Raw genomic sequence first — 15000 nt, 5'->3', positions numbered from 1 at the left:
CACACACACACACACACACACACACACACACACACACACACACACACACACACACACACACACACACACATACACACCTGTTACATTTACATTTTAGGAATTTATCAAACATTCCAGAGCAACTTACAGCTAGTGAGTTCATTCATCATAAGACAGCTAGGAGAGACAAGCTGACGTGACAGTAAACAGACAGCTAGGAGAGACAAGCTGACGTGACAGTAAACAGACAGCTAGGAGAGACAAGCTGACGTGACAGATAGCTAGGAGAGACAAGCTGACGTGACAGTAAACAGACAGCTAGGAGAGACAAGCTGACGTGACAGATAGCTAGGAGAGACAAGCTGACGTGACAGTAAACAGACAGCTAGGAGAGACAAGCTGACGTGACAGTAAACAGACAGCTTGGAGAGACAAGCTGACGTGACAGATAGCTAGGAGAGACAAGCTGACGTGACAGTAAACAGACAGCTAGGAGAGACAAGCTGACGTGACAGTAAACAGACAGCTAGGAGAGACAAGCTGACGTGACAGATAGCTAGGAGAGACAAGCTGACGTGACAGTAAACAGATAGCTAGGAGAGACAAGCTGACGTGACAGTAAACAGACAGCTAGGAGAGACAAGCTGACGTGACAGTAAACAGACAGCTAGGAGAGACAAGCTGACGTGACAGATAGCTAGGAGAGACAAGCTGACGTGACAGTAAACAGACAGCTAGGAGAGACAAGCTGACGTGACAGATAGCTAGGAGAGACAAGCTGACGTGACAGTAAACAGATAGCTAGGAGAGACAAGCTGACGTGACAGATAGCTAGGAGAGACAAGCTGACGTGACAGTAAACAGATAGCTAGGAGAGACAAGCTGACGTGACAGTAAACAGATAGCTAGGAGAGACAAGCTGACGTGACAGATAGATAGGAGAGACAAGCTGACGTGACAGTAAACAGATAGCTAGGAGAGACAAGCTGACGTGACAGACAGCTAGGAGAGACAAGCTGACGTGACAGTAAACAGATAGCTAGGAGAGACAAGCTGACGTGACAGACAGCTAGGAGAAACAAGCTGACGTGACAGTAAACAGATAGCTAGGAGAGACAAGCTGACGTGACAGATAGCTAGGAGAGACAAGCTGACGTGACAGTAAACAGATAGCTAGGAGAGACAAGCTGACGTGACAGTAAACAGATAGCTAGGAGAGACAAGCTGACGTGACAGTAAACAGACAGCTAGGAGAGACAAACTGACGTGACAGTAAACAGACAGCTAGGAGACAAGCTGACGTGACAGACAGCTAGGAGAGACAAGCTGACGTGACAGTAAACAGACAGCTAGGAGAGACAAGCTGACGTGACAGTAAACAGATAGCTAGGAGAGACAAGCTGACGTGACAGTAAACAGATAGCTAGGAGACAAGCTGACGTGACAGATAGCTAGGAGAGACAAGCTGACGTGACAGTAAACAGATAGCTAGGAGAGACAAGCTGACGTGACAGACAGCTAGGAGAGACAAGCTGACGTGACAGTAAACAGATAGCTAGGAGAGACAAGCTGACGTGACACTAAACAGATAGCTAGGAGAGACAAGCTGACGTGACAGATAGCTAGGAGAGACAAGCTGACGTGACAGTAAACAGATAGCTAGGAGAGACAAGCTGACGTGACAGTAAACAGATAGCTAGGAGAGACAAGCTGACGTGACAGTAAACAGACAGCTAGGAGAGACAAGCTGACGTGACAGACAGCTAGGAGAGACAAGCTGACGTGACAGTAAACAGATAGCTAGGAGAGACAAGCTGACGTGACAGTAAACAGATAGCTAGGAGAGACAAGCTGACGTGACAGTAAACAGATAGCTAGGAGAGACAAGCTGACGTGACAGTAAACAGACAGCTAGGAGAGACAAACTGACGTGACAGTAAACAGACAGCTAGGAGACAAGCTGACGTGACAGACAGCTAGGAGAGACAAGCTGACGTGACAGTAAACAGACAGCTAGGAGAGACAAGCTGACGTGACAGATAGCTAGGAGAGACAAGCTGACGTGACAGATAGCTAGGAGAGACAAGCTGACGTGACAGATAGCTAGGAGAGACAAGCTGACGTGACAGACAGCTAGGAGAGACAAGCTGACGTGACAGTAAACAGACAGCTAGGAGAGACAAGCTGACGTGACAGATAGCTAGGAGAGACAAGCTGACGTGACAGATAGCTAGGAGAGACAAGCTGACGTGACAGATAGCTAGGAGAGACAAGCTGACGTGACAGTAAACAGATAGCTAGGAGAGACAAGCTGAAGTGACAGATAGCTAGGAGAGACAAGCTGACGTGACAGTAAACAGATAGCTAGGAGAGACAAGCTGACGTGACAGACAGCTAGGAGAGACAAGCTGACGTGACAGACAGCTAGGAGAAACAAGCTGACGTGACAGTAAACAGATAGCTAGGAGAGACAAGCTGACGTGACAGACAGCTAGGAGAGACAAGCTGACGTGACAGACAGCTAGGAGAGACAAACTGACGTGACAGTAAACAGACAGCTAGGAGACAAGCTGACGTGACAGACAGCTAGGAGAGACAAGCTGACGTGACAGTAAACAGACAGCTAGGAGAGACAAGCTGACGTGACAGATAGCTAGGAGAGACAAGCTGACGTGACAGATAGCTAGGAGAGACAAGCTGACGTGACAGATAGCTAGGAGAGACAAGCTGACGTGACAGTAAACAGATAGCTAGGAGAGACAAGCTGACGTGACAGATAGCTAGGAGAGACAAGCTGACGTGACAGTAAACAGATAGCTAGGAGAGACAAGCTGACGTGACAGACAGCTAGGAGAGACAAGCTGACGTGACAGATAGCTAGGAGAGACAAGCTGACGTGACAGTAACCAGACAGCTAGGAGAGACAAGCTCCATTAGTATCAAAGGCAGAAAGACGAGGGGTGTTATTAGTTAGCTAAATTGTTTACACAAGTTACAGTACAAACACACGTTACATTACACACACAAGTTACAGTACAAAGACACGTTCCATTACACAGACACACACCTGAGGGGTCGAAGGTTACACGTTACAGTACAAACACACGTTCCATTACACACAGACACACCTGAGGGGTCGAAGGTTACATTACACAGACACACACCTGAGGGGTCGAAGGTTACATTACACAGACACACACCTGAGGGGTCGAAGGGTGCGAAGGAGTCGCAGGACTCTGAGGATTCCTAGGATACGGTTACCGCCGGCGGATGCCACGGAAACCAGAATGTCCAGCAGAGACACAAACACCAACATTCCATCCAGAACATTCCAGCTGCTCTTCAGATAGACAGCTTCACCTGAGTACAGACCCTGGGCTACCACCTATACACACACACACACACACACACACACACACACACACACACACACACACACACACACACACACACACACACACACACACACACACACACACACACACAACAAATGCATGTAATTTACCTCTTCATATTAATATGAATATCCTTGATTTTAATGGAGGGTCTGATGCATATATTATTAATGTATGAAATGATTATTCATTCATATTTTATTCATCACAGAAGGGCAGCCATTTTGGCTTCCATTTCAACACCAGTCACATAGTGATTTGTTTAAATTCACATAGAAATGTGAGTTGTAGATCTGTCATTCTCATTGAAAGCCAGTCTAAGAACCAATGTTTTTATGTTACCTTAACTAAATGTGTTACGTTACCTTAACTAAATGTGTTACGTTACCTTAACTAAATGTGTTACGTTACCTTAACTAAATGTGTTACGTTACCTTAACTAAATGTGTTACGTTACCTTAACTAAATATGTTACGTTACCTTTACTAAATATGTTACGTTACCTTAACTAAATGTGTTACGTTACCTTAACTAAATATGTTACGTTACCTTAACTAAATGTGTTACGTTACCTTAACTAAATGTGTTACGTTACCTTAACTAAATGTGTTACGTTACCTTAACTAAATATGTTACGTTACCTTAACTAAATATGTTACGTTACCTTAACTAAATATGTTACGTTACCTTTACTAAATGTGTTACGTTAACTTAACTAAATGTGTTACGTTAACTTAACTAAATGTGTTACGTTACCTTAACTAAATGTGTTACGTTACCTTAACTAAATATGTTACGTTACCTTTACTAAATGTGTTACGTTACCTTAACTAAATATGTTACGTTACCTTAACTAAATGTGTTACGTTACCTTGACTAAATGTTTTTCGATTCCTTAACTAAATGTGTTACGTTACCTTAACTAAATATGTTACGTTACCTTAACTAAATATGTTACGTTACCTTAACTAAATATGTTACGTTACCTTAACTAAATGTGTTACGTTACCTTGACTAAATGTTTTTCGATTCCTTAACTAAATGTGTTACGTTACCTTAACTAAATATGTTACGTTACCTTAACTAAATATGTTACGTTACCTTTACTAAATGTGTTACGTTACCTTTACTAAATGTGTTACGTTAACTTAACTAAATGTGTTACGTTAACTTAACTAAATGTGTTACGTTACCTTAACTAAATGTGTTACGTTACCTTAACTAAATGTGTTACGTTACCTTTACTAAATGTGTTACGTTACCTTAACTAAATATGTTACGTTACCTTAACTAAATGTGTTACGTTACCTTGACTAAATGTTTTTCGATTCCTTAACTAAATGTGTTACGTTACCTTAACTAAATGTGTTACGTTACCTTAACTAAATGTGTTACGTTACCTTAACTAAATGTGTTACGTTACCTTGACTAAATGTTTTTCGATTCCTTAACTAAATGTGTTACGTTACCTTAACTAAATGTGTTACGTTACCTTGACTAAATGTTTTTCGATTCCTTAACTAAATGTGTTACGTTACCTTAACTAAATGTGTTACGTTACCTTGACTAAATGTTTTTCGATTCCTTAACTAAATGTGTTACGTTACCTTAACTAAATGTGTTACGTTACCTTAACTAAATATGTTACGTTACCTTAACTAAATGTGTTACGTTACCTTGACTAAATGTTTTTCGATTCCTTAACTAAATGTGTTACGTTACCTTAACTAAATATGTTACGTTACCTTAACTAAATATGTTACGTTACCTTTACTAAATGTGTTACGTTAACTTAACTAAATATGTTACGTTACCTTAACTAAATATGTTACGTTACCTTAACTAAATATGTTACGTTACCTTAACTAAATATGTTACGTTACCTTTACTAAATGTGTTACGTTAACTTAACTAAATGTGTTACGTTACCTTAACTAAATATGTTACGTTACCTTAACTAAATATGTTACGTTACCTTTACTAAATGTGTTACGTTAACTTAACTAAATGTGTTACGTTAACTTAACTAAATGTGTTACGTTACCTTAACTAAATGTGTTACGTTACCTTAACTAAATATGTTACGTTACCTTTACTAAATGTGTTACGTTACCTTAACTAAATATGTTACGTTACCTTAACTAAATATGTTACGTTACCTTTACTAAATGTGTTACGTTACCTTAACTAAATGTGTTACGTTACCTTAACTAAATGGGTTACGTTACCTTGACTAAATGTTTTTCGATTCCTTAACTAAATGTGTTACGTTACCTTAACTAAATGTGTTACGTTACCTTAACTAAATGTGTTACGTTACCTTAACTAAATGTGTTACGTTACCTTGACTAAATGTTTTTCGATTCCTTAACTAAATGTGTTACGTTACCTTAACTAAATGTGTTACGTTACCTTGACTAAATGTTTTTCGATTCCTTAACTAAATGTGTTACGTTACCTTAACTAAATGTGTTACGTTACCTTAACTAAATGTGTTACGTTACCTTAACTAAATATGTTACGTTACCTTAACTAAATGTGTTACGTTACCTTAACTAAATGTGTTACGTTACCTTAACTAAATGTGTTACGTTACCTTGACTAAATGTTTTTCGATTCCTTAACTAAATGTGTTACGTTACCTTAACTAAATGTGTTACGTTACCTTGACTAAATGTTTTTCGATTCCTTAACTAAATGTGTTACGTTACCTTAACTAAATGTGTTACGTTACCTTGACTAAATGTTTTTCGATTCCTTAACTAAATGTGTTACGTTACCTTAACTAAATGTGTTACGTTACCTTAACTAAATATGTTACGTTACCTTAACTAAATGTGTTACGTTACCTTGACTAAATGTTTTTCGATTCCTTAACTAAATGTGTTACGTTACCTTAACTAAATGTGTTACGTTACCTTGACTAAATGTTTTTCGATTCCTTAACTAAATGTGTTACGTTACCTTAACTAAATGTGTTACGTTACCTTGACTAAATGTTTTTCGATTCCTTAACTAAATGTGTTACGTTACCTTAACTAAATGTGTTACGTTACCTTAACTAAATGTGTTACGTTACCTTAACTAAATATGTTACGTTACCTTTACTAAATGTGTTACGTTACCTTAACTAAATATGTTACGTTACCTTAACTAAATATGTTACGTTACCTTAACTAAATGTGTTACGTTACCTTAACTAAATATGTTACGTTACCTTAACTAAATATGTTACGTTACCTTAACTAAATGTGTTACGTTACCTTAACTAAATATGTTACGTTACCTTAACTAAATGTGTTACGTTACCTTGACTAAATGTTTTTCGATTCCTTAACTAAATGTGTTACGTTACCTTAACTAAATGTGTTACGTTACCTTAACTAAATGTGTTACGTTACCTTAACTAAATATGTTACGTTACCTTTACTAAATGTGTTACGTTACCTTAACTAAATATGTTACGTTACCTTAACTAAATATGTTACGTTACCTTAACTAAATGTGTTACGTTACCTTAACTAAATATGTTACGTTACCTTAACTAAATGTGTTACGTTAACTTAACTAAATGTGTTACGTTACCTTGACTAAATGTTTTTCGATTCCTTAACTAAATGTGTTACGTTACCTTAACTAAATGTGTTACGTTACCTTGACTAAATGTTTTTCGATTCCTTAACTAAATGTGTTACGTTACCTTAACTAAATGTGTTACGTTACCTTAACTAAATGTGTTACGTTACCTTAACTAAATGTGTTACGTTACCTTAACTAAATGTTTTTCGATTCCTTAACTAAACGTGTTGCATAACATCAACTAGATCTGTTATGTTACCTTAACGGTCATCTCTGCTATGAAGATCACAGTGAAGATGTGGTTGGACACACTGAGGAACACTCTCTCCTGAAAACACAACACACACACAGGGTTAGTCTGTCTAGCTTCCTGTGAAAACACAACACACAGGGTTAGTCTGTCTAGCTTCCTGTGAAAACACAAAACACACAGGGTTAGTCTGTCTAGCTTCCTGTGAAAACACAAAACACACAGGGTTAGTCTGTCTAGCTTCCTGTGAAAACACAAAACACACAGGGTTAGTCTGTCTAGCTTCCTGTGAAAACACAAAACACACAGGGTTAGTCTGTCTAGCTTCCTGTGAAAACACAACACACACAGGGTTAGTCTGTCTAGCTTCCTGTGAAAACACAACACACAGGGTTAGTCTGTCTAGCTTCCTGTGAAAACACAACACACACAGGGTTAGTCTGTCTAGCTTCCTGTGAAAACACAACACACACAGGGTTAGTCTGTCTAGCTTCCTGTGAAAACACAACACACACAGGGTTAGTCTGTCTAGCTTCCTGTGAAAACACAACACACACAGGGTTAGTCTGTCTAGCTTCCTGTGAAAACACAACACACACAGGGTTAGTCTGTCTAGCTTCCTGTGAAAAAACAAAACACACAGGGTTAGTCTGTCTAGCTTCCTGTGAAAACACAAAACACACAGGGTTAGTCTGTCTAGCTTCCTGTGAAAACACAACACACACAGGGTTAGTCTGTCTAGCTTCCTGTGAAAACACAACACACACAGGGTTAGTCTGTCTAGCTTCCTGTGAAAACACAACACACACAGGGTTAGTCTGTCTAGCTTCCTGTGAAAACACAACACACAGGGTTAGTCTGTCTAGCTTCCTGTGAAAACACAACACACACAGGGTTAGTCTGTCTAGCTTCCTGTGAAAACACAACACACACAGGGTTAGTCTGTCTAGCTTCCTGTGAAAACACAACACACAGGGTTAGTCTGTCTAGCTTCCTGTGAAAACACAACACACACAGGGTTAGTCTGTCTAGCTTCCTGTGAAAACACAACACACACAGGGTTAGTCTGTCTAGCTTCCTGTGAAAAAACAAAACACACAGGGTTAGTCTGTCTAGCTTCCTGTGAAAACACAAAACACACAGGGTTAGTCTGTCTAGCTTCCTGTGAAAACACAACACACACAGGGTTAGTCTGTCTAGCTTCCTGTGAAAACACAACACACACAGGGTTAGTCTGTCTAGCTTCCTGTGAAAACACAAAACACACAGGGTTAGTCTGTCTAGCTTCCTGTGAAAACACAACACACACAGGGTTAGTCTGTCTAGCTTCCTGTGAAAACACAACACACACAGGGTTAGTCTGTCTAGCTTCCTGTGAAAACACAACACACACAGGGTTAGTCTGTCTAGCTTCCTGTGAAAACACAACACACACAGGGTTAGTCTGTCTAGCTTCCTGTGAAAACACAACACACACAGGGTTAGTCTGTCTAGCTTCCTGTGAAAACACAACACACACAGGGTTAGTCTGTCTAGCTTCCTGTGAAAACACAACACACACAGGGTTAGTCTGTCTAGCTTCCTGTGAAAACACAACACACACAGGGTTAGTCTGTCTAGCTTCCTGTGAAAACACAACACACACAGGGTTAGTCTGTCTAGCTTCCTGTGAAAACACAACACACTATTTTGAAGAACAAAGAGAAGGGAATTCATGAAGGTGTTTAATTGGCTTATATTACCTTCCTGTTTTAAAATGAATGGTTATGGTGTTACTGTACTGTGTGTCTGTGTGTCTGGTCTCTCCAGAGTGATCGTGTTACTGTACTGTGTGTCTGTATGTCTGGTCTCTCCAGAGTGATGGTGTTACTGTACTGTGTGTCTGTATGTCTGGTCTCTCCAGAGTTATGGTGTTACTGTACTGTGTGTCTGTGTGTCTGGTCTCTCCAGAGTTATGGTGTTACTGTACTGTGTGTCTGTATGTCTGGTCTCTCCACAGTTATGGTGTTACTGTACTGTGTGTCTGTATGTCTGGTCTCTCCAGAGTTATGGTGTTACTGTACTGTGTGTCTGGTCTCTCAAGAGTTATGGTGTTACTGTACTGTGTGTCTGGTCTCTCCAGAGTTATGGTGTTACTGTACTGTGTGTCTGTATGTCTGGTCTCTCCAGAGTTATGGTGTTACTGTACTGTGTGTCTGTATGTCTGGTCTCTCCAGAGTTATGGTGTTACTGTACTGTGTGTCTGTATGTCTGGTCTTTCCAGAGTGATGGTGTTACTGTACTGTGTGTCTGGTCTCTCCAGAGTTATGGTGTTACTGTACTGTGTGTCTGTATGTCTGGTCTCTCCAGAGTTATGGTGTTACTGTACTGTGTGTCTGTATGTCTGGTCGCTCCAGAGTGATTGTGTTACTGTACTGTGTGTCTGTGTGTCTGGTCTCTCCAGAGTGATGGTGTTACTGTACTGTGTGTCTGTGTGTCTGGTCTCTCCAGAGTTATGGTGTTACTGTACTGTGTGTCTGTGTGTCTGGTCTCTCCAGAGTTATGGTGTTACTGTACTGTGTGTCTGTATGTCTGGTCTCTCCAGAGTTATGGTGTTACTGTACTGTGTGTCTGTATGTCTGGTCTCTCCAGAGTGATGGTGTTACTGTACTGTGTGTCTGTGTGTCTGGTCTCTCCAGAGTTATGGTGTTACTGTACTGTGTGTCTGTATGTCTGGTCTCTCCAGAGTGATGGTGGTACTGTACTGTGTGTCTGTATGTCTGGTCTCTCCAGAGTTATGGTGTTACTGTACTGTGTGTCTGGTCTCTCCAGAGTGATGGTGTTACTGTACTGTGTGTCTGTATGTCTGGTCTCTCCAGAGTTATGGTGTTACTGTACTGTGTGTCTGTATGTCTGGTCTCTCCAGAGTTATGGTGTTACTGTACTGTGTGTCTGTATGTCTGGTCTCTCCAGAGTTATGGTGTTACTGTACTGTGTGTCTGTATGTCTGGTCTCTCCAGAGTTATGGTGTTACTGTACTGTGTGTCTGGTCTCTCCAGAGTTATGGTGTTACTGTACTGTGTGTCTGTATGTCTGGTCTCTCCAGAGTTATGGTGTTACTGTACTGTGTGTCTGTATGTCTGGTCTCTCCAGAGTGATTGTGTTACTGTACTGTGTGTCTGTGTGTCTGGTCTCTCCAGAGTGATGGTGTTACTGTACTGTGTGTCTGTATGTCTGGTCTCTCCAGAGTTATGGTGTTACTGTACTGTGTGTCTGTATGTCTGGTCTCTCCAGAGTGATGGTGGTACTGTACTGTGTGTCTGTATGTCTGGTCTCTCCAGAGTTATGGTGTTACTGTACTGTGTGTCTGTATGTCTGGTCTCTCCAGAGTTATGGTGTTACTGTACTGTGTGTCTGTATGTCTGGTCTCTCCAGAGTTATGGTGTTACTGTACTGTGTGTCTGTATGTCTGGTCTCTCCAGAGTGATGGTGTTACTGTACTGTGTGTCTGTATGTCTGGTCTCTCCAGAGTTATGGTGTTACTGTACTGTGTGTCTGTATGTCTGGTCTCTCCAGAGTTATGGTGTTACTGTACTGTGTGTCTGGTCTCTCAAGAGTTATGGTGTTACTGTACTGTGTGTCTGTATGTCTGGTCTCTCCAGAGTTATGGTGTTACTGTACTGTGTGTCTGTATGTCTGGTCTCTCCAGAGTTATGGTGTTACTGTACTGTGTGTCTGTGTGTCTGGTCTCTCCAGAGTGATGGTGTTACTGTACTGTGTGTCTGTGTGTCTGGTCTCTCCAGAGTTATGGTGTTACTGTACTGTGTGTCTGTGTGTCTGGTCTCTCCAGAGTTATGGTGTTACTGTACTGTGTGTCTGTATGTCTGGTCTCTCCACAGTTATGGTGTTACTGTACTGTGTGTCTGGTCTCTCCAGAGTGATGGTGTTACTGTACTGTGTGTCTGGTCTCTCCAGAGTGATGGTGGTACTGTACTGTGTGTCTGTATGTCTGGTCTCTCCAGAGTTATGGTGTTACTGTACTGTGTGTCTGTATGTCTGGTCTCTCCAGAGTGATGGTGGTACTGTACTGTGTGTCTGTATGTCTGGTCTCTCCAGAGTGATGGTGTTACTGTACTGTGTGTCTGGTCTCTCAAGAGTTATGGTGTTACTGTACTGTGTGTCTGTATGTCTGGTCTCTCCAGAGTTATGGTGTTACTGTACTGTGTGTCTGTATGTCTGGTCTCTCCACAGTTATGGTGTTACTGTACTGTGTGTCTGTGTGTCTGGTCTCTCCAGAGTGATGATGTTACTGTACTGTGTGTCTGTGTGTCTGGTCTCTCCAGAGTGATGGTGTTACTGTACTGTGTGTCTGTATGTCTGGTCTCTCCAGAGTTATGGTGTTACTGTACTGTGTGTCTGTATGTCTGGTCTCTCCAGAGTTATGGTGTTACTGTACTGTGTGTATGTATGTCTGGTCTCTCCAGAGTGATTGTGTTACTGTACTGTGTGTCTGTGTGTCTGGTCTCTCCAGAGTGATGGTGTTACTGTACTGTGTGTCTGTATGTCTGGTCTCTCCAGAGTTATGGTGTTACTGTACTGTGTGTCTGTATGTCTGGTCTCTCCAGAGTGATGGTGGTACTGTACTGTGTGTCTGTATGTCTGGTCTCTCCAGAGTTATGGTGTTACTGTACTGTGTGTCTGGTCTCTCCAGAGTGATGGTGTTACTGTACTGTGTGTCTGGTCTCTCCAGAGTGATGGTGGTACTGTACTGTGTGTCTGTATGTCTGGTCTCTCCAGAGTTATGGTGTTACTGTACTGTGTGTCTGTATGTCTGGTCTCTCCAGAGTGATGGTGGTACTGTACTGTGTGTCTGTATGTCTGGTCTCTCCAGAGTGATGGTGTTACTGTACTGTGTGTCTGGTCTCTCAAGAGTTATGGTGTTACTGTACTGTGTGTCTGTATGTCTGGTCTCTCCAGAGTTATGGTGTTACTGTACTGTGTGTCTGTATGTCTGGTCTCTCCACAGTTATGGTGTTACTGTACTGTGTGTCTGTGTGTCTGGTCTCTCCAGAGTGATGATGTTACTGTACTGTGTGTCTGTGTGTCTGGTCTCTCCAGAGTGATGGTGTTACTGTACTGTGTGTCTGTATGTCTGGTCTCTCCAGAGTTATGGTGTTACTGTACTGTGTGTCTGTATGTCTGGTCTCTCCAGAGTTATGGTGTTACTGTACTGTGTGTCTGTATGTCTGGTCTCTCCAGAGTGATTGTGTTACTGTACTGTGTGTCTGTGTGTCTGGTCTCTCCAGAGTGATGGTGTTACTGTACTGTGTGTCTGTATGTCTGGTCTCTCCAGAGTTATGGTGTTACTGTACTGTGTGTCTGTATGTCTGGTCTCTCCAGAGTGATGGTGGTACTGTACTGTGTGTCTGTATGTCTGGTCTCTCCAGAGTTATGGTGTTACTGTACTGTGTGTCTGTGTGTCTGGTCTCTCCAGAGTTATGGTGTTACTGTACTGTGTGTCTGTATGTCTGGTCTCTCCAGAGTTATGGTGTTACTGTACTGTGTGTCTGTATGTCTGGTCTCTCCAGAGTGATGGTGGTACTGTACTGTGTGTCTGTATGTCTGGTCTCTCCAGAGTGATGGTGTTACTGTACTGTGTGTCTGGTCTCTCCAGAGTGATGGTGTTACTGTACTGTGTGTCTGTATGTCTGGTCTCTCCAGAGTTATGGTGTTACTGTACTGTGTGTCTGGTCTCTCCAGAGTTATGGTGTTACTGTACTGTGTGTCTGTATGTCTGGTCTCTCCAGAGTTATGGTGTTACTGTACTGTGTGTCTGTATGTCTGGTCTCTCCAGAGTTATGGTGTTACTGTACTGTGTGTCTGTGTGTCTGGTCTCTCCAGAGTGATGGTGTTACTGTACTGTGTGTCTGTGTGTCTGGTCTCTCCAGAGTTATGGTGTTACTGTACTGTGTGTCTGGTCTCTCCAGAGTTATGGTGTTACTGTACTGTGTGTCTGTATGTCTGGTCTCTCCAGAGTGATTGTGTTACTGTACTGTGTGTCTGTGTGTCTGGTCTCTCCAGAGTGATGGTGTTACTGTACTGTGTGTCTGTGTGTCTGGTCTCTCCAGAGTTATGGTGTTACTGTACTGTGTGTCTGTATGTCTGGTCTCTCCAGAGTTATGGTGTTACTGTACTGTGTGTCTGTATGTCTGGTCTCTCCAGAGTTATGGTGTTACTGTACTGTGTGTCTGTGTGTCTGGTCTCTCCAGAGTGATGGTGTTACTGTACTGTGTGTCTGTGTGTCTGGTCTCTCCAGAGTTATGGTGTTACTGTACTGTGTGTCTGTATGTCTGGTCTCTCCAGAGTGATGGTGTTACTGTACTGTGTGTCTGTATGTCTGGTCTCTCCAGAGTGATGGTGTTACTGTACTGTGTGTCTGTATGTCTGGTCTCTCCAGAGTTATGGTGTTACTGTACTGTGTGTCTGTGTGTCTGGTCTCTCCAGAGTGATGGTGTTACTGTACTGTGTGTCTGTATGTCTGGTCTCTCCAGAGTTATGGTGTTACTGTACTGTGTGTCTGTATGTCTGGTCTCTCCAGAGTTATGGTGTTACTGTACTGTGTGTCTGTATGTCTGGTCTCTCCAGAGTTATGGTGTTACTGTACTGTGTGTCTGTATGTCTGGTCTCTCCAGAGTTATGGTGTTACTGTACTGTGTGTCTGTATGTCTGGTCTCTCCAGAGTGATGGTGTTACTGTAGTGTGTGTCTGTATGTCTGGTCTCTCCAGAGTGATGGTGTTACTGTACTGTGTGTCTGGTCTCTCCAGAGTTATGGTGTTACTGTACTGTGTGTCTGTATGTCTGGTCTCTCCAGAGTTATGGTGTTACTGTACTGTGTGTCTGTGTGTCTGGTCTCTCCAGAGTTATGGTGTTACTGTACTGTGTGTCTGTGTGTCTGGTCTCTCCAGAGTTATGGTGTTACTGTACTGTGTGTCTGTATGTCTGGTCTCTCCAGAGTTATGGTGTTACTGTACTGTGTGTCTGTGTGTCTGGTCTCTCCAGAGTTATGGTGTTACTGTACTGTGTGTCTGTGTGTCTGGTCTCTCCAGAGTTATGGTGTTACTGTACTGTGTGTCTGTGTGTCTGGTCTCTCCAGAGTTATGGTGTTACTGTACTGTGTGTCTGTGTGTCTGGTCTCTCCAGAGTGATGGTGTTACTGTAGTGTGTGTCTGTATGTCTGGTCTCTCCAGAGTGATGGTGTTACTGTACTGTGTGTCTGGTCTCTCCAGAGTGATGGTGTTACTGTACTGTGTGTCTGTATGTCTGGTCTCTCCAGAGTTATGGTGTTACTGTACTGTGTGTCTGGTCTCTCCAGAGTTATGGTGTTACTGTACTGTGTGTCTGTATGTCTGGTCTCTCCAGAGTTATGGTGTTACTGTACTGTGTGTCTGTGTGTCTGGTCTCTCCAGAGTTATGGTGTTACTGTACTGTGTGTCTGTGTGTCTGGTCTCTCCAGAGTGATGGTGTTACTGTACTGTGTGTCTGTGTGTCTGGTCTCTCCAGAGTTATGGTGTTACTGTACTGTGTGTCTGGTCTCTCCAGAGTTATGGTGTTACTGTACTGTGTGTCTGTATGTCTGGTCTCTCCAGAGTGATTGTGTTACTGTACTGTGTGTCTGTGTGTCTGGTCTCTCCAGAGTGATGGTGTTACTGTACTGTGTGTCTGTGTGTCTGGTCTCTCCAGAGTTATGGTGTTACTGTACTGTGTGTCTGTATGTCTGGTCTCTCCAGAGTTATGGTGTTACTGTACTGTGTGTCTGT

General features: G+C 42.1%; 1 protein-coding gene across 1 annotated transcript in view; it reads right to left on the bottom strand.

Moving 5' to 3' along the window:
* The window catches only part of LOC139542286 (voltage-dependent T-type calcium channel subunit alpha-1H-like), a 115260-nt gene that overhangs the window by 51405 nt on the left and 48855 nt on the right, over positions 1-15000 (bottom strand). Inside the window, exons 5-6 of the mRNA XM_071347532.1 lie at positions 7213-7281; positions 3180-3364 (exon numbers count right to left, since the gene is read on the bottom strand). Of these exons, the coding sequence (XP_071203633.1) occupies positions 3180-3364; positions 7213-7281 (254 nt within the window). The remainder of the gene's footprint in view (positions 1-3179; positions 3365-7212; positions 7282-15000) is intronic.

The sequence above is a fragment of the Salvelinus alpinus genome, chromosome 2 (genome assembly GCF_045679555.1).
Source record: "Salvelinus alpinus chromosome 2, SLU_Salpinus.1, whole genome shotgun sequence".
NCBI lineage: Eukaryota > Metazoa > Chordata > Actinopteri > Salmoniformes > Salmonidae > Salvelinus > Salvelinus alpinus.
This window is presented reverse-complemented; position numbering and strand designations above follow the sequence as displayed.